At 41.6% G+C, this 22,652-nt stretch overlaps 5 protein-coding genes and 1 long non-coding RNA gene across 6 annotated transcripts; 3 read left to right on the forward strand and 3 right to left on the reverse strand.

Annotated features, from left to right (window-relative positions):
- Positions 1-2,842: 2,842 nt before the first annotated feature.
- LOC133972682 (zinc finger MYM-type protein 4-like) lies at positions 2,843-3,428 on the reverse strand. Its single transcript, XM_062410248.1, has 3 exons — positions 3,407-3,428; positions 3,062-3,268; positions 2,843-2,967 (listed from the first exon to the last, which is right to left on the reverse strand). The coding sequence occupies exons 1-3, from the start codon at positions 3,426-3,428 to the stop codon at positions 2,843-2,845; spliced, it is 354 nt and encodes a 117-aa protein (XP_062266232.1).
- A 1,426-nt stretch (positions 3,429-4,854) lies between these two features.
- Positions 4,855-9,132, forward strand: LOC133972683 (C-type lectin domain family 4 member E-like). Its single transcript, XM_062410249.1, has 6 exons — positions 4,855-5,008; positions 5,223-5,294; positions 5,444-5,506; positions 8,339-8,490; positions 8,562-8,686; positions 8,765-9,132. Exons 1-6 carry the CDS (start codon positions 4,855-4,857, stop codon positions 8,937-8,939), a joined length of 741 nt encoding a protein of 246 aa, XP_062266233.1. The 3' UTR covers positions 8,940-9,132.
- Positions 9,133-9,540: 408 nt separating this feature from the next.
- Positions 9,541-10,902, reverse strand: LOC133972652 (zinc finger MYM-type protein 4-like). Its single transcript, XM_062410212.1, has 4 exons — positions 10,595-10,902; positions 10,261-10,506; positions 10,046-10,166; positions 9,541-9,948 (listed from the first exon to the last, which is right to left on the reverse strand). Exons 1-4 carry the CDS (start codon positions 10,686-10,688, stop codon positions 9,783-9,785), a joined length of 627 nt encoding a protein of 208 aa, XP_062266196.1. The 5' UTR covers positions 10,689-10,902; the 3' UTR covers positions 9,541-9,782.
- Positions 10,903-14,985: 4,083 nt separating this feature from the next.
- Positions 14,986-16,566, forward strand: LOC133972685 (C-type lectin domain family 4 member E-like). Its single transcript, XM_062410250.1, has 5 exons — positions 14,986-14,995; positions 15,130-15,189; positions 15,756-15,907; positions 15,984-16,108; positions 16,186-16,566. Exons 1-5 carry the CDS (start codon positions 14,986-14,988, stop codon positions 16,337-16,339), a joined length of 501 nt encoding a protein of 166 aa, XP_062266234.1. The 3' UTR covers positions 16,340-16,566.
- A 355-nt stretch (positions 16,567-16,921) lies between these two features.
- LOC133972557 (uncharacterized) lies at positions 16,922-18,232 on the reverse strand. Its single transcript, XR_009924462.1, has 3 exons — positions 17,668-18,232; positions 17,453-17,573; positions 16,922-17,355 (listed from the first exon to the last, which is right to left on the reverse strand). It is a non-coding gene; the product is annotated as an uncharacterized LOC133972557 (long non-coding RNA).
- Positions 18,233-18,858: 626 nt separating this feature from the next.
- On the forward strand, positions 18,859-22,407 carry LOC133972613 (C-type lectin domain family 4 member E-like). The gene is made up of 8 exons (XM_062410157.1): positions 18,859-19,016; positions 19,295-19,360; positions 20,093-20,188; positions 20,418-20,477; positions 20,627-20,689; positions 21,600-21,751; positions 21,828-21,946; positions 22,024-22,407. The coding sequence occupies exons 1-8, from the start codon at positions 18,956-18,958 to the stop codon at positions 22,193-22,195; spliced, it is 789 nt and encodes a 262-aa protein (XP_062266141.1). The 5' UTR covers positions 18,859-18,955; the 3' UTR covers positions 22,196-22,407.
- Positions 22,408-22,652: the final 245 nt, after the last annotated feature.

Consider the following 22,652-nt stretch of genomic DNA (forward strand, 5'->3'; position numbering starts at 1 on the left):
TGAATGAAGAAATATGGCTTCACTGCGTTTGAGGCAGAGATCCAAGTCTTTCTCTATCCGGAGAGATGGGAATGAAAATCAAACATAACTTTTCAAAACTTTCTTCTTTATTCCAAATAAAATGACGCAGATCTCAGGTCAGAACTGAAAGTGTTGACATTCAACCGACTGAAAGGAAACAAACAGTAAAACATGAATGTGCAGCGACTGGAGAGAAGTGAACTGCGTCAGAACCGGAAGTCTTGATGAAGATGTCTCTTCTTCACAGTTTCTATCAGAAAGAATGTCTTTAACAACTAGAACAAGAACATGTGGACGTGGTGTCGTCTGTTGTCCGTTGGGCCGAAGCTCTGCTACCTTCTGTCCTGCAGCTCTCGGACTGTGAGGAGTCGAGTCAGCATGGCCTCCATGGTGTCGCCATCCAGTGGGGAAGAGGAGAACCAGTGGGGGCTACTGGGAACACAGCAGCGATCTGGCCGAAGGAAAAACAAGTCGCTGCGCTGCTTCACCGACTCAGAGCTGAAAGGAAGCAGAGAAAGACGTTTACATTTCAATGTTGGGACCTGGTACTTGGGAACTTCAGTTCGGTCTACATGTGTAGTCAAAAGCCTAAAGCCACACGTCTCTTTTTTCCGGAGAAATCAGAGCCCTAAGAACTCAGTCTCCCAGGGTGCCTCAACGTCACACAGAGGTGTGAAAACTGACCGGAGACACAAGGGTCAACCACTATTGGTCACTCTGGGCCCCATGACCTCTGAGGTCATCGGGCCAATATAAGGCCAAGTCCCCCCCTCTTCAAGACTATTTATTCGATTCCTTGTGATGTTTATAAGTTTGATATGTGTTGCTGTGATATTTTGGTTAATAGTTATTTGAAATTCATGTTAGTTATGCTCTTCAGTCTTTCCTTGCAGGCCTCTACTAAATTTCTCTAATTTGGCTACAACACAGACACACGCATATCTCAAAACCAATCTCTCTGACCCCCGCTACATGTTGTTGGGAAATGTTTTTTGTGAAAATAAAGGCCTTCTCTTAGGCCTTCATGAGTCTTTGTTCGGGAGCAAGCCTCGTGAACTCAATCTCCCAGGGTGCAACAGGTTCCATTGTTCTGGACAACTTCACACAGATCCACAAGGGTCAACTCCAATTGGTCACTCTGGCCCAATGACCTGTGAGGTCACCAGGCCAATATATGGCCACTTCTGCCCCAATTCATCATTCTCTTTCCATCAACCCTCCAAGGACAGCAGGCAGCCAACCTTTTCTCCGGCATCGTCGAGGGGGGGGGCTACTCCAGCTCACATCTTCTCTTCCCACCCAACAACCGGAGGTCAGAGGTGCAGCTTCCAACTCATCTCTTCAAGGAAACCTTCATGCATCTCAAGCTTTTCCAAACTCCTAGCAGCGACTCGATGTCATGCAGTTAAGATTCAACGAGCAACCGAGCCCCACAGCTCGACAGAACCATGAATGCAGAACCTTACGACCAGCCCGGAGTCTTCACAGAATAGCGAACGGAAATGCAACTTCCTTTTCCCCTTTCCAAGGATCGGTAGCATAATCTGGACTTAATAATGATACTAGACTAAGCAAGACTGTTTATTTGATTCTGTTTGACGTTTATATGTTTGATATGTGTTGTGATTTATTTGAAAGTTAATGTTGGTTAGGCCCTTCACAGGCTTCCTGTGTAGAGATCTCTGACTTTTTCATTCCCTGATTAAAATTTCCACAGACACACAGTCTTCACCTTACTGATCTCCTCCCCCACTTCAGAAGAAGGGCGGGGGCTGCGACCATTTTCAAAGCGTGCTAATCAAGGTGTGAACTGTGGCAAGCCACCATTTTGAGAGAACCCTGATTTACAAAGACACACACACTCACATACACATCTTTGTTTAGTTAATACGTTTTTTAGTAATCTGTGTTTTTTATACTTTTACTACTTAAACTATTAGGTTCATAATAAATGTTTTCCTTTCACAAATGCTCTTTCATTAATGTTGCAAAATGAATTTTGACAACCTCTACACTATCAAAAACTCCATAACCTTCACTGTTCATTATATAATCTTTAATAGTAATAGTATAAGATCAATAGTTGATCTTAATCAATAAATTGGCTCTTTTCCCTTCCTTTGCAGGGTGGTGCCCCGAGAGAACTTTAACCAACTAAAGTTATGATTTAATATTATTTCAAATATTAATGTTTTATATTTTATTTTGATAGCCAAATTTAATGAATGCCTTAAGGCACACCATTCTATGGTATCACATTTAACGCATTATTGCACAACAATGTCGTAAACATTCCAAAGGGGGGGCCGTTATCTTGAGTGGCCAACCTCACAAAGATACACACACTCATACTGACATACATATATTTATTTAGTAAGTAAACCTTTAGTAATTTGTTTTTTGTACTTTAATAAATTCACAATAAATGTTTTTCTTTCACAAATGTTTTTCATAATGCTGCATGAGTGAATTTTGCAAACCACAACACTGTCAAGAACTTAGCTAACTATTGTAATTTTGTTTGTGGTTTTTCATTTATTTGTTAATCAGAAATCCAAACTTGTAGTTAGAACTTTTATGAGTCTTAATCAATATATTGGTTCCTTTCCCTTAATTTGAAGGGTGGTGCCCCGAGGTAACTTCTCATTCAATTAAAGTAAAAATGTAATAATATTTTTTATGTTAATATTATATATTTTAATTTGATAACCAAATTTATTTAATGCCGAAAGGTAAACCATTTTATGCATTATGCACAACAAGAAATGTCGTTACATTTTAACTGCTCAGGCGTCCTCAACTTAAAGTGCGAGTCAGACACTCACCACTTGGAGAGGTAGAACTCATAGAGTCTGACCGGGCAGTGGAGCGGGTTCTCCAGGTTCTCCATCATCTCCAGGACATTCTCCACGTTGTCTTTCTTACGTTTTTTAGCGGGAACTCCGTCTGTGTCAGATAAACATGACAAAGCAAACACAAAAGGAGGTAATGAGATGTGATCTTCTTCATCACTGTTGTATCTTCACAGTCGTGTTGGTACCTGGCTGAGCTTCAGTGGATGTGGGCGGGTAGAAGCACAGGGAAGTGGTCCGGGTGTGGTTCAGGTTGGTTCTGGTGCAGCAGGTGAGCTGGGTGAAGGACAGCTGGCGGTGCTGCTCCACTTTGGTGAAGCCAAAGTATTTGCAGCAGAAGAAGAGTAGGGTGTTGAGGAGGACGATGGGGGAGTACGCCCCCAGCTGGACGTAACCTGCCGGGGAGAACAAACAGGATCTCTGAGCAGATCCGAGTTGATCTGAGACAGAAAATAAAAGATAAAGACCTGGACTCGGACTCACCAGCGGCGAGTCCCGTCAACTGAGGCGCGCGTTGATTGGACAAAACTCACTGGATGGGTCATTGTGTAGCATCTGAAAAAGGAGTCATTCCGGAATGTTAAATATGTAAAAAGGTTTATAGGTTTTGTACGTAAGCGTAAACTTAATCCTGAAATTGTTTATTCTATAAGAAATCTCTTCACTTCCTTTGTGAAACATTCAAACTGAATCTCTTCACTCACGTCTGAGACGTCACTGTTAGAAAACAACAAATATCCGTTTTGAACAAAACTTGAGGAAGTGAATTATGTTAATGATCTGGTCTGGAGGAACTACACGTCTTCATAGAGCCTTCAGCTCATTTGAGTCTGACAGGAAAGATTAGAACAGTTTTCCACCAGGTGTCTGACAAAACTAAATTTATTTCCAAATTTATCCTCACTGATGGTCTCACAGCAGGAAAATGTCTGGAGCTGAAGTTCTTCATAACATTAAGTTCACAAGAGCACGAGGAAACACAAATGGTGAGTTTTAAAGTATTATACTGAATTCCGAGTGTACACATTGTTTTATATTATTATTATTATTCATTTGAGATGTTAAAACAGTGAGTTGTTCATTTGGAAATTGTTCATTTTCATCAGTCTTTGACTCGGTGGACTTGACTTCCCTGTTTTTCCATTTTGTAAAACTGAAACGTCAGTCTCCAGGATTCGTCCCTTGTATTTTTCTGTTTGACAGAAACATTGACACTTTTACCAGCAGAACATAAATGTACATATATGTATATTTTTGTGTTGCAGAAGCCACACCCTCTACGGATGATCCCGTTTATTGCAACGTCAATTACTCAGAAACTCAGCGACCTGGTGGGTGATAAACTGCACGGAACTATTTTAACAATCGTGTCACAAGTTTTTCAAAGGAAATGACCCAAACAAATATTCTGCCGGTTTTTCATTGTTGATTCTGAAGACACCACTAATGACCTTAAGACCTTTTCAATATTTTCTGACTTTGTATTAGAGGAAAAATAATGAGCAGATCAAATGATAATGGACATAAGTTAGTTGCAGCCTTATGGTTTTGTATACTAAAGTAAAAATAACATTCCTGTCCAAAACCTTGACTTCAATCACATAATAAAATGTGTTTTCTACTTTTAATAGATTTAACCCTCATGTACATTGGATCAGTTTGAAGCCACTTCTTGATTAAAATGGAATTTCAATTCTATTTAAAAGATTAAGAGAAAGTGTAAAAAACGATCTGCGTGTGTTTCCTGTACAAAGATGAGAGGATGGTCAGTGGTGTGTGGTTCCAAAAAAATGAGGAAGTGACAGAGAAATATTTATTGTCATCTCCAAAGAAGCAGTCGAGCCTTCTACTTCCTGTCGGCTACACTCGCTCCTGGTTTTTACAAATTCATCTTTAATCTGTTAGGGTTGATTTCTGTTGGTCGTTGGTCGACTGTAAAAACAAAAGACATGAAAGTGGGACTTCATCTTTAAAGACTGTTATGAATATTAGACATTTATCTCCATCGTCTTTCTCTTCTGCTATTGAACAACCTGCAGCATCAAACAGGCAATCGGGGGTCACATCGGAGCGAGTGGCCCTGCTGATCCTCAGTGTTCTCCTGGCAGCTGCCGTCATAGCTCTTGGTGTAACCCGTGAGTTTGATTCCTAGAAGTACATTTTGCAGAATAAGTCATAAAATCTGTCCAAACTCTTCTTGAAATTAAACCTTTTGCTTTTAGATGTTTGTGTCTGTTGATGTAAAATCAACAAACGGAATTCAAGAACATTTCAAATAATCATCAAGAACTGACTCGTTTATCAAATGAAGGTTTAACCTTTACTGATGAGATTGTCTTTTTCTATCAGTTCATGAAAATACTCAAACCAAGAAGAATCTCCAAAAGTTTCAAGAGGAATGTGAGGCAAAACTTCTCTCAGGTAAACTTCTTCATTTTGTTTCTGAGGGTTTTAAGGTTTCATCCGCAGCAAGGTCACTTTCTCTTAAAGTAGTTTCTTCACATTTCTGCTTCTTCTCTGTTCAGACGATTCTGATGAACGACTGATGAAAGTTACATTGTGTTTAACAGGAAACCTCAGTGGGACAGAACCATGGAAAGTGGAGCAGCCAACTAAACCTCCTTCAGTAAAAGGTAAGTCACACATTAGCTTCTCCTGATGATGATTAAAGAAACAGTGAAGGACTGACGGATACAGTCACTTCAGCTGAGTCTCAGTTCAGCGGCTGCATCCTTCAGAGGACGCGGTCGACCCGACCCACGAAGGAGGCGTCCTGGTGGGTCGGGAACAGAAACCAGACGTTCTCGTCTACGAAGGATTTCCATGGTCCTGTCTGTCCTTACTGCTGTTACCTAGTTGTTCCCTGGTTTATTTTAACATTTTGTCTCATTAGATGTTCAGTTAAATTAAAGCTTGATAACGAGAAGCATCGGAAGTCTCAACGCCTGCAGGCTCCATCAACCTTTTGAAAAAGGGGTTGTCACCTAAGTGCAATGCATTCTGGGATAGGTTGGGACAGGAAGGATCCACCCATTGGAGCCTTTGTTTCTCTTTGTTAGACGGATGCATTTGTCGGCCCCATTTGAAGGAGCCTCTGATATGAGACACCGTAGTCACTGCGCCTGGATTAAGTCTCAGCTATTGATTGTAAGTGCCGTTGCAAAATAGCTGCCTTGCTCAAGGGCAGTGTACCACAACCCTCTCAAACTCAAATTTTCATCAGTCTTTCAAAACTCTTCACATTCAAAGTCACTGCAGCTTCCAGATCTAAAGTAACCAGTGATTTCTACGGTGGCCCTGAGAGCTCAACGAACAGCAACTTAAGAAAACACATGCAAGTTGACAAAACACAAGCAAAGTAAGAAAACATCTTCATCAATTTCACAACACAACACAACACATTACAGAAACACGCAGCAATAGACAAACGCCCTGCAAATAGACAAACGTGCTGCAAATAGAGAAACGCGCTGCAAGTAGAGGAGAAAACACAACAGAAGTGTTTCCAGAGGACAGCTAAAAGTGATGGACACTGCTGCCACAGGAGACACAAAAACGTCCAATACACCATACAAATTTGGTTCCACACAGGGGTCGGCAACCCGCGGCTCTTGAGCCGAACGCGGCTCTTCAGCCCCTCGGCAGTGGCTGTACAGTACAGTGGTGTTCATATGTTTTGCAAACGCTGAACTTAACGAATCAGTTTTCATATTATTAACGTGAACGTAACGATGAACGTGAGTGAACGTCACGTAAATTTGTTTAACCATCATCGTATCAGGCCCTCATGAAATACCAGAAGAGCCGCGTTCGGCTCCAGAGCCGCGGGTGGCCGAACCCTGTGTGGAACCAAATTTGTATGGTGTTTTGGACGTTTTTTAGCCTGACGTTGTCAGACTCACAATTCTAGTCAGAATGTGAGTCTGAGACCGCTCCATTGGGCTGTGATTATGGGGCGTGTTTCAACTGACCAGGAAATAAAATTCCTCTTCGCTCAATTGGATAGACCTACAACCAATCAGAGCAACGTAGTATGTGACGTATGCTAAGCAACGCATTGTGAGTTATTTACTAACGCCGGGTTCACACCGGACGCTTCAGCGCAGCGCCAAGCCTTAAATTACAGCTGGCTCCCATCCACTCCCATGTTAAACCTTTGTGCCGGTCACACCGGAGGCTGAAGGACCCCGCTGCGCCAAGGCTGCCTCGCGGTGCTTCAGCCTCCGGTGTGACCGGCACAAAGCCGTGCAGCGATCGTTTCGGTGTCGAGTCTATTTTTTGCGCTTGACGCGAGTGTATCGCACCAGGAAACACACTGAAAAACGATCTTAAACTATATTGATGACATATTTTATATGATATAAATGATCAAATATGCATCCCATACTTTGAAGTCCCCTTCTGTTGTCCTGGAGTTTTAATTTGACCAATGACATTATTAAATGTCCCCCTCTGCCCATCCACTACAGCCACACAAGCAGTGATACAGATAAAAAGAGAGAGAGGGGGGGCTACGTATTCTCAACATAGGCTTGAGTGGAGAATACGTAATTTACCCCCGACACCCGACATTTAACGGAGCAAACAGCGAAGTTCTTCAACATGGATGACATTAAATTAATAATTAAAGTGGAGAAGTACAGTGAGTTGTATGATCCTCGGAACATGTTGTATAAAGACAACACCAAGAAAGACAAATGTTGGGACGCTGTTGCTTAATGTTGGAGCAACAAGTAAGTTTATGCTTTTAATCTCTGGATCAACGGGTGATATTATTAGCGCTGCCCGGCGGTTCAGCGTCGCTTCAGTGTCCGGTGTGAACAGCCAAGCGCCGGCTCGATAGGGATTAGCGCGGTGCTTTGGCGTCGCCTCCACCTTCTCTGTTCCTCTTTCAAAATGAATGCGCTGTCGATGTCTTCTAAAACAGACTCAATGGCAGCATCGACACATCTCAGCTCTCCAGCGGCAGGCATGTTTGTTGAAAACGAATTCAACCCAAGGGCACTTTGATGATGTGGTTGATAACGTTACCGTTGATCATCTGTCCATCATCGTATAAAGCCCGCCCTGACAATCTGATTGGCCCGGTCGGGCATAATTTCTCCTCAACGGAGCGACTCCAGACCGAACTTCCCGACCTAAAATGTTGTGGGCGGGGCTAAATTTGTCTGGCATCCAGGCTAGACGTTTTTGTGTCTCCTGTGGCAGCAGTGTCCATCACTTTTAGCTGTCCTCTGGAAACACTTCCGTTGTGTTTTCTCCTCTACTTGCAGCGCGTTTCTCTAATTGCAGCCATTTGTCTATTTGCTGCGCATTTCTGTAATGTGTTGTGATGTGTTGTGAAATTGATGAAGATGTTTTCTTACTTTGCTTGTATTTTGTCAACTTGCATGTGTTTTCTTAAGTTGCTGTTTGTTGAGCTCTCAGGGCCATCGTAGTTTTCCTTTGCTGTTATCTCTCCAAAGATGAAACATGTCCGAGGTGCGAGGACGGCTGGGAGCCACATGGAGGAAAGTGCTACTTCTTCTCCTCGGTTACTTTAACCTGGAATGAGAGTAGAACCCGCTGCAAATCAATGGGCGGAGACCTGGTTGTGATAAACAGCAGAGAGGAGCAGGTATAAAACACTGCTGCAGGTCGATGTTCTCATATTTTTATCGTCACAGATAAATCACCTTCTCCTCTCAGAGATTCCTGCAGTCTAGACTGATGAAAAAAATGTGCAAACCTGAGGACGAGTTCTGGATCGGACTGACAGACTCAGAGGAAGAGGGTGAATGGCTTTGGGTGGACGACACACGACTGAATGCAAGGTTTGTTATTGAGAAAACACTTTTACGTGATCTACGTCAGTATGAAGGTTTTCATGGATCCGGTTCTGTGTTTCCCAGTTTGACGTTTTGGTGTGAGGGCGAGCCAAACAACCTGAAAGGGAAGAATCCTGATGGAGAGGACTGTGTGACGATGTGGGCGGAAGACAAAGCCAAGCACCTGAAGACCTGGATCGATCAATCCTGCAAATCATCTCTTAAAAGTATTTGTGAGAATCCAGAAAGAAAAGCATGAGCCTGAATCCAGTTGGATCAGATTGAGCTCGAGTCCTCAGCCACTTTCACAAACTGAGGCATGAAGCTTTATTAATGAAGATCTTCTCCAGACATAAACAATTTCAAATGATATCTAGAGTCTCTTATGTTCTTCAGTTTCCTTGTTATTTTAAAGTGACGTCTACTCCTCCCTCATATAAAATCTATGAATATTAAAGATTATATATAATATCTCCTTCCTTCCTGTTGAGTCTATTCTGAGTGTTTGTGTGAGAAACTAGAGATTGAGAACATCTCAACCTCCTCTTGAAAAATGTTTACTGACATTTATTAATGTGGTGAGAAGTTATTTTGAGTCATTTTCTCATAGACTTCTATAGAAACAACCAGTGGAGTCGCCCTCTGCTGGTCGCTTGAGAGAATACAAGTTTCAGGCACTTCTACGTTGGCTTCTATCTACAGACCTGGAGTCAGTTCTTATTTACACTCAACAGTTTTATCTTAAAACATGAATGAAGAAATATGGTTCCTCTGTGGGTGAGGCAGAGATCCAAGTCTTTCTCTATCCGGAGAGATGGGAAGGAAAATCAAACATAACTTTTCAAAACTTTCTTCTTTATTCCAAATAAAATGACGCAGATCTCAGGTCAGAACTGAAAGTGTTGACGTTCAACCGACTGAAAGGAAACAAACAGTAAAACATGAATGTGCAGCGACTGGAGAGAAGTGAACTGCGTCAGAACCGGAAGTCTTGATGAAGATGTCTCTTCTTCACAGTTTCTATCAGAAAGAATGTCTTTAACAACTAGAACAAGAACATGTGGACGAGGTGTCGTCTGTTGTCCGTTGGGCCGAAGCTCTGCTACCTTCTGTCCTGCAGCTCTCGGACTGTGAGGAGTCGAGTCAGCATGGCCTCCATGGTGTCGCCATCCAGTGGGGAAGAGGAGAACCAGTGGGGGCTGCTGGGAACACAGCAGCGATCTGGCCGAAGGAAAAACAAGTCGCTGCGCTGCTTCACCGACTCAGAGCTGAAATGAAACAGAGGAAGACGTTTACATTTCAGACAGGTCGTTACATCTGAACTGTTCAGGCGTCCTCAACTTAAAGTGCGAGTCAGACACTCACCACTTGGAGAGGTAGAACTCATAGAGTCTGACCGGGCAGTGGAGCGGGTTCTCCAGGTTCTCCATCATCTCCAGGACATTCTCCACGTTGTCTTTCTTGCGTTTTTTAGCAGGAACTCCGTCTGTGTCAGATAAACATGTCAAAGCAAACACAAGAGGAGGTAATGAGATGTGATCTTCTTCATCACTGTTGTGTCTTCACAGTCGTGTTGGTACCTGGCTGAGCTTCAGTGGATGTGGGCGGGTAGAAGCGCAGGGAAGTGGTCCGGGTGTGGTTCATGTTGGTTCTGGTGCAGCAGGTGAGCTGGGTGAAGGACAGCTGGCGGTGCTGCTCCACTGTGGTGAAGCCAAAGAACTTGCAGCAGAAGAAGAGTAGGCTGTTGAGGAGGACGATGGGGGAGTACGCCCCCAACTGTTTACAGTCCCAAAGAAACTCCTCCTCCACACGGGACTGGACGTAACCTGCCAGGGAGAACAAACAGGATCTCTGATCTGATCCGAGTTGATCTGAGACAGAGAAGAAAAGATAAAGACCTGGACGTGGACTCACCAGCAGCTGGGACTGAGGGTTTGAGATGTTGGAGGATCTTGGTGAACTCAGTGTTGAACTGGCTGTAGATCACGTCACTGAATATGTTCTCCATGCGATCGTTCTCAAAAAGAAACTGACCAACGACAAAACAGAACCATGGAGCAAAACAAATGTTAAATGGATTGAGTAGATTTTGTGCTTTTCTAGTCTGATGTTTTCACAAAACTTGGACGGATGAGACATGGACCAAGGAAGATCTCTTATGACTCAGATCTGGACAAAGAAGTGGATCCAGGACCTTCTTTGATTTAGAGACATATTTAAAATTTTCACTGATTTCCCAGAGAATAATTTAAGGATCTTGAAGAAAGGTTGTGACTGTTGGGCTCTAGTTAGTGTTGCTGGTATTTGTGAACTACAGTTCAGCCTACATGTGTAGTCAAAAGCCTGAGGCCCTGTGTCCTTTGTTCTGGAGGAAGAAGCTAGAAACATACAAAGAGTCAAGAGGTGATGTTAGTGTTAATAATATGACATTTATACTAACTGACTCATAATTACAGTCAGCTCTGTATCATATTCATTAGTACATATTTGTGTATTTTTTGTCTTGATGTTGTGTACATGTGTTTGTATAAATACCAGGTTGTGTAGCGCTGGATAGTGAGATAACACTGGTGATGATGGACGAGGACGCTGCTGCACCTGACGACTCAGGAGAGGAGGGATCTAGAAAAGAGTCAGGAGGGGATGGAGGTGATGAATCTGATTATCATGATCATATTTAACTGCTCCAGTATTTATTCAGTATCCAAGAGAACCACAAATTCAGACACAAACAAGATGTTGAGCATCAAACATGTCGACCAACATCATATTATAACAGTAACAAACCTGTGTTGACCACCTGGAGCATTCTGTTGCAGAAGTGAAGGACACATCTGAAGACACAGAAGTGTTTGACCCCCCCCAGCATGGGAAGGCTCTCTCGCAGTTTCCCTTTATGACTGCAGGGGTCGCACTTGGCAAACTGACAGAAAGCAGAGCGTTAAAGAGTCGTCAGCAAAATGCATTGGTCAAATTCAGACAAGGAGAACAAGTGGATGTGAGTGAGAGAGTTGAAGGTCAGAGAAGGTGGGATAGTAAGAATGAGCATAAGCATATGTTTCTACAATATTATCTGCCACTGCAAGCATTTAACAGCCAGTTGTTGTTGTTGTTGTTGTGTTTTGTTTGCTTTTGTATTTTTTCTTTTCTGTTTGTGTATCAAATTGCTTTAGTTATATATTTGTTTTGGGAAGGGGAGGCGAGGGGGAGGGCCTTAATGTGTATCCTCACCATTTGGCTGTCTGATATGTTATCCTCTCATTTCTTATCTGTGAGGACTATTGAAATATTATATACTATATTGAAATTTCTACAAATAAATCATATATAAAAAAAAAAATTCAGACGAGGAGAACAAAATGTGTCTTTAAAATACGTGTCCAGCTCAACTTACGCAGCAGTAGAGCATGTTGTATTTAGACATGCAGACCTCAGAGCAGAGGTGCCTCCCCCACTTCCTCTCCAGCTCATGACTAAAGAGAATCTTGCAGCCTGAGAGGAGAGAGAGAGAGAGAGAGAGAGAGAGAGAGAGAGAGAGAGAGAGAGAGAGAGAGAGAGAGAGAGAGAGAGAGAGAGAGAGAGAGAGAGAGAGAGAGAGAGAGAGAGAGAGAGAGAGAGAGAGAGAGAGAGAGAGAGAGAGAGAGAGAGAGAGAAGAGTCTTCATTCTGCTCATTGACATACAGTTAACTTCAGACCTGGAGAGTAAATAGTGAATGTGTCTCCTCAGCATCACTGCAGAAGAAGCAGTCTCTGCTGTCGACTCTCTTCGCGGTGTGATGTGGTTGTACCCCTCGTCCACCGGCTTCTCTTCTATCTTGACGAGAAGCAGAATAAAAAAAGAGTTGGATTAGTTGTGTAACATTTAGAACAGACAGGTTTGTGTGAAGTGATTATTGTAACTCTGAATCTAGATCAGAAGTCACATCCTTAATATGGTGCGTCTCAGATGACGAGCTGGTCTATTAAGACAAGGTTCAAATAAATTAGGATCTATAGAACAGAAGGAGAGTTTCCTTTGACAACAAGAGGCAGCTGTGTCTGTGTAACACAAAAACAAGAGGGAAAGAAAAGTTTGTAGTTTGAATTAATTGAATTACCTGACCGGGTGAGAAGCTGCGCCTTGTACACCACCAAACATCTGTTGCTGCAGAAGAAGTCCAACCTGCCGTCCTGGTCTTTGTCCTCAGCAGGCACGTGCTCAGAGATTTTGGGGGGCAGGTGCTCAAACCCCCCAGAAAAGGGGAACCTATCGCCAAAATTATTCATGAAATAAAAATAATAATAATAAATAAATGAAAAACACAGTAGGATATTTTCAACTTATACTACTGTTTATTATATACCCTCATTTGTTTTACTAGTTGATGGCCTGATCCAAGAGGCTTGTGTGCGCCACGGAGCATGTCGGGGCGAAATTCTCACAAGAACTCAAATAAATGCAGAGTCACATATCAAAACACATTTGGGGGGAATTGATGACAGAAAGAGGAATTTTTATTCTTAAATATTGATGAATGAAAAAAAAACTGGGTTCCAGAAGAAGGGGCACTTTTCTCATCCAGGGCAAAAGGGCCAGCGCTTGAGCACCACTAGGGGTCTATCTGTGCACGTGCCTGATTCAAACTGAATAACATCTGAGACGTCACTGTTAGAAAACAACAAATATCCGTCTGAACAAAACTTGAGGAAGTGAATTATGTTAATGATCTGGTCTGGAGGAACTAGAAGTCTTCTTAGAGCCTTCAGCTCATTTGAGTCTGACAGGAAAGATTAGAACAGTTTTCGAGCAGGTGTCTGACAAAACTAAATTTATTACCAGATTTATCATCACTGATGGTCTCACAGCAGGAAAATGGCTGAAGCTGAAGTTCTTTACTCTGATATTAAATTCAAAAGAGCGGAGGGGAAAACAGACGGTGAGTTTTAAAGTATTATACTGAATTCCGAGTGTACACATTGTTTTATATTATAATAATGATTATTAATTTTAGACGTTAAAACAGTGAGTTGTTCATTCGGAAGTTGTTCATTTTCATCAGTCTTTGACTCGGTGGACTTCTCTTCACTGTTTTTCTATTCTAAAACTGAAACATTCCAGAAGTCTCCAGGATTCGTCCCTTGTGTTTTTCTGTTTGACAAAAACAAGAACACTTTTACCAGCAGAACATAAATGTACATATTTGTATATTTTTGTGTTGCAGTGGCCACACCCTCTACGGATGAACCCAGTTATTCCAACATCAGTAACCCAGAAACTCAGCGACCTGGTGGGTGATAAACTTCACAGAACTATTTTAACAATCGTGTCACAAGTTTTTCAAAGGAAAAGACAAAAAAATAAATCCTTATTGATTTTCACTTCTTCTGGTTTTTGATTGTTGACATCACTCATGACCTTCAGACCTTTTCTATATTTGACTGACGATGTCAGTCCTAAACCTTGAGTTCAATCTCATAATAAAATGTGTTTTCTGCCTTTAAATGATTTTTTTAAAAGTTTGAAGCCACTTCTGTGAATAAATGCTCATCGTTGTTTATGTCTGGAGAAGATCTTCATTAATAAAGCTTCATGCCTCAGTTTGTGAAAGTGGCTGAGGACTCAAGCTCAATCTGATCCAACAGGATTTCAGGCTCATGCTAAGTAGAATGTTAATTTCTTTCTGGTTTCTCACAAATATGTTCATGAGACGATTTGCAGGATCTATCGTACCAGGTATTCAGGTCCATGGCTCCGTCTTCCTAGTAAAGACGAAGTTCAATTCTGTTTTAAAGATTAAGAGAAGAAGTAAAAACCATCTGCGTGTGTTTCCTGTACAAAGGTGTGAGGATAAGTCAGTTGTATGAAAAAAAATGAGGAAGTGACCGTTATGACAGATCCGTGAAATATTTAGTCATCTCCAAAGAAACAGTCGAGCCTTCTACTTCCTGTCGGCTACACTCGCTCCTGGTTTTTACAAATTCCTCTTTAATCTGTTAGGGTTGATTTCTGTTGGTCGTTGGTCGACTGTTAAAACAAAAGACGTGAAAGTGGGACTTCATCTTTAAAGACTGTTATGAATATTAGACATTTATCTCCATCATCTTTCTCTTCTGCTGTTGAACAGGCTCCAAACAACCTGCAGCATCAATCAGGCGATCGGGGGTCACATCGGAGCGAGTGGCCCTGCTGGTCCTCAGTGTTCTCCTGGCAGCTGCCGTCACAGCTCTTGGTGTAACCCGTGAGTTTGATTCCTAGAAGTACATTTTTCAGAACGAGTCATAAAATTTGTCCAAACACTTCTTCAAACTAAAACTTTTGCTTTTAGATGTTTGTTTGTTTAGATGTAAAATCAACAAACGGAATTTAACAACATTTCAAGTTAATGATTCTCCTGCTCGTCATCAAGAACTGACTCGTTTATCAAATGAAGGTTTAACCTTTACTGAGGAGATTGTCTTTTTCTAATCAGTTCATGAAAATACTCAAACCAAGAAGCTTCAAGAGGAATGTGAGGCAAAACATATCTCAGGTAAACTTCTTCATTTTGTTTCTGAATTTTTAAGGTTTTATCCGCAGCAAGGTCACTTTCTCTTAAAGTAGTTTCTTCACATTTCTGCTTCTTCTCAATTCAGAGGATTCTGATGAACGACTGATGAAAGTTACATTTTGTTTAACAGGAATTCTCTTAACATTTGTCCCATTAGATGTTCAGTTAAATTAAAGCATAATAGCAAGAGGGCTCCATTAACCTTTTGAAAAAGGGTTTGTCACCTAAGTGCAATGCATTCTGGGATAGGTTTGGACAGGAAGGATCCACCCGTTGGAGCCTCTGTTTCTCTGGGTTAGACGGATGCATTTGTCGACCCCATTTGAAGGAGCCTCTGATATGAGACAGTGTAGTCACTGCCCCTGGATTAAGACTCAGCTATTGAATGTAACTACAGTTGCAGAATAGCTGCCTTGCTCAAGGGCAGTGTACCACCACCCTCTCAAACTCAAATTTTCATCAGTCTTTCAAAACTCTTCACATTCAAAGTCACTGCAGCTTCCAGATCTAAAGTAACCAGTGATTCCTTTGCTGTTATCTCTCCAAAGAGCAAACATGTCCGAGGTGCGAGGACGGCTGGGAGCCACATGGAGGAAAGTTGTACTTCTTCTCCTCCTTTACTTTAAGCTGGAATGAGAGTAGAAGACAATGCAAATCAATGGGAGGAGACCTGGTTGTGGTAAACAGCAGAGAGGAGCAGGTATAAAACACTGCTGCAGGTCGATGTTCTCATATCTTATCACATCGTCACAGATAAATCACCTTCTGCTCTTCAGAGATTCCTGCAGACTACAGTGAGGGAAAAAATGGACAAAGCTGAGAACGAATTCTGGATCGGACAGACAGACTCAAAGAAAGAGGGTGAATGGCTTTGGGTGGACGACACACGACTGAATGCAAGGTTTGTTATTGAGAAAACTATTTTTGTTATCGACGTCAATATGAAGGTTTTCATGGATCCGGTTCTGTGTTTCCCAGTTTGACGTTTTGGCATGAGGGCGAGCCAAACAACTGGAATGAGAACTGTGTGACGATGTGGGAGAAAGACGGAGCCATGGAACTGAAGACCTGGTACGATCAATCCTGCAAATCGTCTCATGAATATATTTGTGAGAAACCAGAAAGAAATTAGCATTCTACTTAACATGAGCCTGAAATCCAGTTGGATCAGATTGAGCTCGAGTCCTCAGACACTTTCACAAACTGAGGCATGAAGCTTTATTAATGAAGATCTTCTCCAGACATAAACCACTTTGAATAATATCTAGAGTCTCAGATGTTCTTCAGTTTCCTTGTTATTTTAAAGTGACGTCTCCTCCCTCATATAAAATCTATGAATATTAAAGATTATATATAATATCTCCTTCTTTCCTGTTGAGTCTATTCTGAGTGTTTGTGTGAGAAACTGGAGATTGAGAACATCTCAACCTCCTCGGGAAAAATGTTAACTGACATTTATTAATGTGGTGAGAAGTTATTTTGAGTCATTTTCTCATAGACTTCTATAGAAACAACCAGTGGAGTCGCCCTCTGCTGGTTGGTTGAGAGAATAGAGGATTCACGCATTGGCTTCTCTCTCCTGACCTGGAGTCAGTTCTTATTTACACTCCATAGTTTTATCTTAAAACATGAATGAAGAAATATGGCTTCACTGCGTTTGAGGCAGAGATCCAAGTCTTTCTCTATCCGGAGAGATGGGAATGAAAATCAAACATAACTTTTCAAAACTTTCTTCTTTATTCCAAATAAAATGACGCAGATCTCAGGTCAGAACTGAAAGTGTTGACATTCAACCGACTGAAAGGAAACAAACAGTAAAACATGAATGTGCAGCGACTGGAGAGAAGTGAACTGCGTCAGAACCGGAAGTCTTGATGAAGATGTCTCTTCTTCACAGTTTCTATCAGAAAGAATGTCTTTAACAACTAGAACAAGAACATGTGGACGTGGTGTCGTCTGTTGTCCGTTGGGCCGAAGCTCTGCTACCTTCTGTCCTGCAGCTCTCGGACTGTGAGGAGTCGAGTCAGCATGGCCTCCATGGTGTCGCCATCCAGTGGGGAAGAGGAGAACCAGTGGGGGCTACTGGGAACACAGCAGCGATCTGGCCGAAGGAAAAACAAGTCGCTGCGCTGCTTCACCGACTCAGAGCTGAAATGAAACAGAGGAAGACGTTTACATTTCAGACAGGTCGTTACATCTGAACTGCTCAGGCGTCCTCAACTTAAAGTGCGAGTCAGACACTCACCACTTGGAGAGGTAGAACTCATAGAGTCTGACCGGGCAGTGGAGCGGGTTCTCCAGGTTCTCCATCATCTCCAGGACATTCTCCACGTTGTCTTTCTTACGTTTTTTAGCGGGAACTCCGTCTGTGTCAGATAAACATGACAAAGCAAACACAAGAGGAGGTAATGAGATGTGATCTTCTTCATCACTGTTGTGTCTTCACAGTCGTGTTGGTACCTGGCTGAGTTTCAGTGGATGTGGGCGGGTAGAAGCGCAGGGAAGTGGTCCGGGTGTGGTTCAGGTTGGTTCTGGTGCAGCAGGTGAGCTGGGTGAAGGACAGCTGGCGGTGCTGCTCCACTGTGGTGAAGCCAAAGTACTTGCAGCAGAAGAAGAGCAGGGTGTTGAGGAGGACGATGGGGGAGTACGCCCCCAGCTGGACGTAACCTGCTGGGGATCTTGGTGAACTCGGTGGTGAACTGGCTGTAGATCACTTCACTGAATATGTTCTCCATGATATTGTTCTCCAACAGAACCCGCAGACAGACCCTCGTGCTTGTCGGCTATCGCCTCCTTCAGCTGCGCGCTGGGAGCCACATGTCTGCAGCGGAGGAGCAACTTTCACCGGGTCAGTGAAGAGTCGAGAAGCCGGAGACAGCGCAGCAGAGTCGGTCAGAAGAGACGGAGCCTCCGCCCCCTGTCCGCTACCACCGGTTAAACCCCTCCCTCCGTATGGACGATGCGGCGTCTGATTGGCTGTCCCGATGTTCTGTCAACTGAGACACTCGTCATTTTGTGAAATCCGAACAAAGAGTCATTCCGAAATGTTTAATACATAAAAACGTTTCTTTGTTTTCTACTTCAGCATAAACTTAATTCTGAAATTGTTAATTTTATAAGAATGTTTTTTTTTGTTTTAATTAATAATAAAAGATAAAGATTACTTAATTTCTTATTTTAGTAAAAAAAACTAGACAAACAATTGAGATGAAATCTGAAAATAATCCGCTGAATTAAGAAAAACAGTAGAATTATTGATGAATTTATAAATTAATTATGAAAAAGATAGCAGATTTATTTTTCTCCAGTGAATTTAATATGTTTCCATAGTTTTCATTGTTTATATTGTTGAGCATAATCTGCTTAAATTAATTCTCTTTGTGGACAAACTCTATGTAACCCAAAGGGAACACTTCAGAGTCATGTATATAATAGTATTAAAAAGTACTGGGAGATTTGTAATTAATCGAAATAAAACAACTTCTTCACTTCCTTTGTGAAACATTAAAACTGAATAACATCACTCACGTCTGAGACGTCACTATTAGAAAACAACAAATATCCGTTTGAACAAAACTTGAGGAAGTGAATTATGTTAATGATCTGGTCTGGAGGAACTAGACGTCTTCTTAGAGCCTTCAGCTCATTTGAGTCTGACAGGAAAGATTAGAACAGTTTTCCACTTGGTGTCTGAGAAAACTAAATTTATTTCCAAATTTATCATCACTGATGGTCCCACAGCAGGAAAATGGCTGAAGCTGAAGTTCTTCATAATATTAAGTTCACAAGAGCGAGGGGAACCACAGATGGTGAGTTTTAAAGTATAATACTGAATTCTGAGTGTACACATTGTTTTATATTATTATTCATTTGAGATGTTAAAACAGTGAGTTGTTCATTTGGAAATTGTTCATTTTCATCGGTCTTTGACTCGGTGGACTTGATTTCCCTGTTTTTACATTTTGTAAAAATTAAACATTCCAGAAGTCTCCAGGATTCGTCCCTTGTGTTTTTCTGTTTGACAGAAACATGAAGACTTTTACCAGCAGAACATAAATGTACATATATATATAATTTTGTGTTGCAGAAGCCACACCCTCTATGGATGATCCCATTTATTCCAACATCAGTTACTCAGAAACTCAGCGACCTGGTGGGTGATAAACTGCACGGAACTATTTTAACAATCGTGTCACAAGTTTTTCAAAGGAAATGAAAAGACCCCAAAAAATATCATCGATTTTCATTTCTTCTGGTTTTTGATTGTTGATTCTGTAGACACCACTAATGACCTAAATACCTTTTCAATATTTTCTGACTTTGTATTATAGGAAAAAATTATCTGCAAAAAAATGATAATGGACAGAAGTTAGTTGCAGCCATGTTGTTGAGTATACCAAAATTAAAATAACATTCATGTCTTAAACCTTGAATTCAATCACATAATAAAATGTGTTTTCTGCCTTTGAATGATTTTGACCCTCATGTACATTGAATCAGTTTGAAGCCACTTCTGTGAATAAATGTTCATCGATAGTTCGAGTAAAAAGGAAGTTCAATTCTATTTAAAAGATTAAGAGAAGGAGTAAAAACTCTCAGCGTGTGTTTCCTGTACAAAGGTTGAAGAAAAACTAAAATGACGAAGTGACAGAAAAATATTTATAGTCAAACTCAAAGAAGCAGTCGAGCCTTCTACTTCCTGTCGGCTACACTCGCTCCTGGCTTTTACAAATTCCTCTTTAATCTGTTGGGGTTGATTTCTGTTGGTCGTTGGTCGATTGTTAAAACCAAAGACGTGAAAGTGGGACTTCATCTTTAAAGACTGTAATGAATATTAGACATTTATCTCCATCATGTTTCTCTTCTTTTGTTGAACAACCTGCAGCATCAAACAGGCGATCGGGGGTCACATCGGAGCGAGTGGCCCTGCTGGTCCTCAGTGTTCTCCTGGCAGCTGCCGTCACAGCTCTTGGTGTAACCCGTGAGTTTGATTCCTAGAAGTACATTTTTAGAACAAGTCATAAAATCTGTCCAAACACTTCTTCAAACTAAAACTTTTGCTTTTAGATGTTTGATTGTGTTGATGTAAAACCAACAAACGGAAATTTACAACATCTCAAGTTAATGATTCTCCTGCTCGTCATCAAGAACTGACTCGTTTATCAAATGAAGGTTTAACCTTTACTGAGGAGATTGTCTTTTTCTATCAGTTCATGAAAATACTCAAACCAAGAAGCTTCAAGAGGAATGTGAGGCAAAACATCTCTCAGGTAAACTTCTTTATTTTGTTTTTGAAGGTTTTAAGGTTTCATCCGCAGCAAGGTCACTTTCTCTTAAAGTAGTTTCTTCACATTTCTGCTTCTTCTCTGTTCAGACGATTCTGATGAACGACTGATGAAAGTTACATTTTGTTTAACAGAAATACTCAGTAAGACACAGGCGTATAAAGTGGGGCAGCCATGTCAACCTCCTTCAGTAAGAGGTAAGTCAGAAGTCAGAAAGTTTACACATCTTCTGCCGAAAATTTAAAACATACCTCTTCCGAACATACCTTGAATAAAAAAAAAAAAAAAACACTGACAACTTTTGAAACTAACACTTTAGTAGCACTTTGTAGTTTTGCTTTATTTTGAAGAAGTTGTACTTTCTTGATTCTTGTTGTTGTGGGTCTGTACCCTCGGGGTTGAATGCACTTATTGTAAGTCGCTTTGGATAAAGGCGTCAGCTAAATGAAATGTAATGTAAAGTAAGTCACACATGAGCTTCTCCTGATGATGATTAAAGAAACAGTGAAGGACTGAGGGATACAGTCACTTTAGCTGAGTCTCAGTTCAGCGGCTGCATCCTTCAGAGGACGCGGTCGACCCGACCCACGAAGGAGGCTTCAGTTCTGTTACCTATCAACAGAACTGAAGTTAAACAAGATGAGAAATTGTTTAAGCTCCTTTGGTTTATTTTAACATTTGTCCCATTAGATGTTCAGTTAAATTAAACCATGATAACGAGAAGCATCAGACGTCTAAACGCCTGCCGGCTCCATCAACCTTTTGAAAAAAGGGGTTGTCACCTAAGTGCAATGAATTCTGGGAAAGTTTTGGGCAGGAAGGATCCACCCGATGGAGTTTTTGTTTCTCTTGGTTAGACGGATGCATTTGTCGGCTCCATTTGAAGGAGCCTCTGATATGAGACAGCGTAGTCACTGCCCCTGGATTAAGACTCAGCTATTGACTGTAACTGCAGTTGCAGAATAGTTGCCTTGCTCAAGGGCAGTGTACCACCACCCTCTCAAACTCAAATTTTCATCAGTCTTTCAAAACTCTTCACATTCAAAGTCACTGCAGCTTCCAGATCTAAAGTAACCAGTGATTTCCTTTGCTGTTATCTCTCCAAAGAGCAAACATGTCCGAGCTGCGAGGACGGCTGGGAGCCACATGGAGGAAAGTGCTACTTCTTCTCCTCAGTTAAGTTAACCTGGATTGAGAGTAGAAGACAATGCAAATCAATGAGAGGAGACCTGGTTGTGATAAACAGCAGAGAGGAGCAGGTATAAAACACTGCTGAAGGTCGATGTTCTCATATTTTATCACATCATCACAGATAAATCACCTTCTGCTCTTCAGAGAATCTTGGAGTCTAGAGTGATGGAAAAAATGGACAAAGCTGAGTTCTGGATCGGACTGACAGACTCAGAGGAAGAGAGTGAATGGCTTTGGGTGGACAACACACGACTGGATCGAAGGTTTGTTATTAAGAAAACACTTTTTGTTATCAACGTCAGTATGAAGGTTTTCATGGATCTGGTTCTGTGTTTCCCAGTTTGACGTTTTGGCGTGAGGGCGAGCCAAACAACTGGAATGTGACGAATCCTGATGGAGAGGACTGTGTGACGATGTGGGAGAAAGACGGAGCCACGGACCTGAAGATCTGGTTCGATCAACCCTGCAAATCACCTCATGAATATATTTGTGAGAAACCACAAAAAGCATGAGCCTGAATCCAGTTGGATCAGATTGAGCTCGAGTCCTCAGCCACTTTCACAAACTGAGGCATGAAGCTTCATTAATGAGGATCTTCTTCAGACATAAACAATTTCAAATGATATCTAGAGTCTCATATGTTCTTCAGTTTCCTTCTTATGTTAAATTGACGTCTACTCCTCCCTCATATAAAATCTATGAATATTAAAGATTATATATAATATCTCCTTCTTTCCTGTTGAGTCTATTCTGAGTGTTTGTGTGAGAAACTAGAGATTGAGAACATCTCAACCTCTTCGGGAAAAATGTTTACTGACATTTATTAATGTGGTGAGAAGTTATTTTGAGTCATTTTCTCATAGACTTCTATAGAAACAACCAGTGGAGTCGCCCTCTGCTGGTTGGGTGAGAGAATACAAGTTTCAGGCACTACTGAATTAGCTTCTCTGTACAGACCTGGAGTCAGTT

The sequence above is a fragment of the Platichthys flesus genome, chromosome 17, assembly GCF_949316205.1.
Source record: "Platichthys flesus chromosome 17, fPlaFle2.1, whole genome shotgun sequence".
Classification (NCBI taxonomy): domain Eukaryota; kingdom Metazoa; phylum Chordata; class Actinopteri; order Pleuronectiformes; family Pleuronectidae; genus Platichthys; species Platichthys flesus.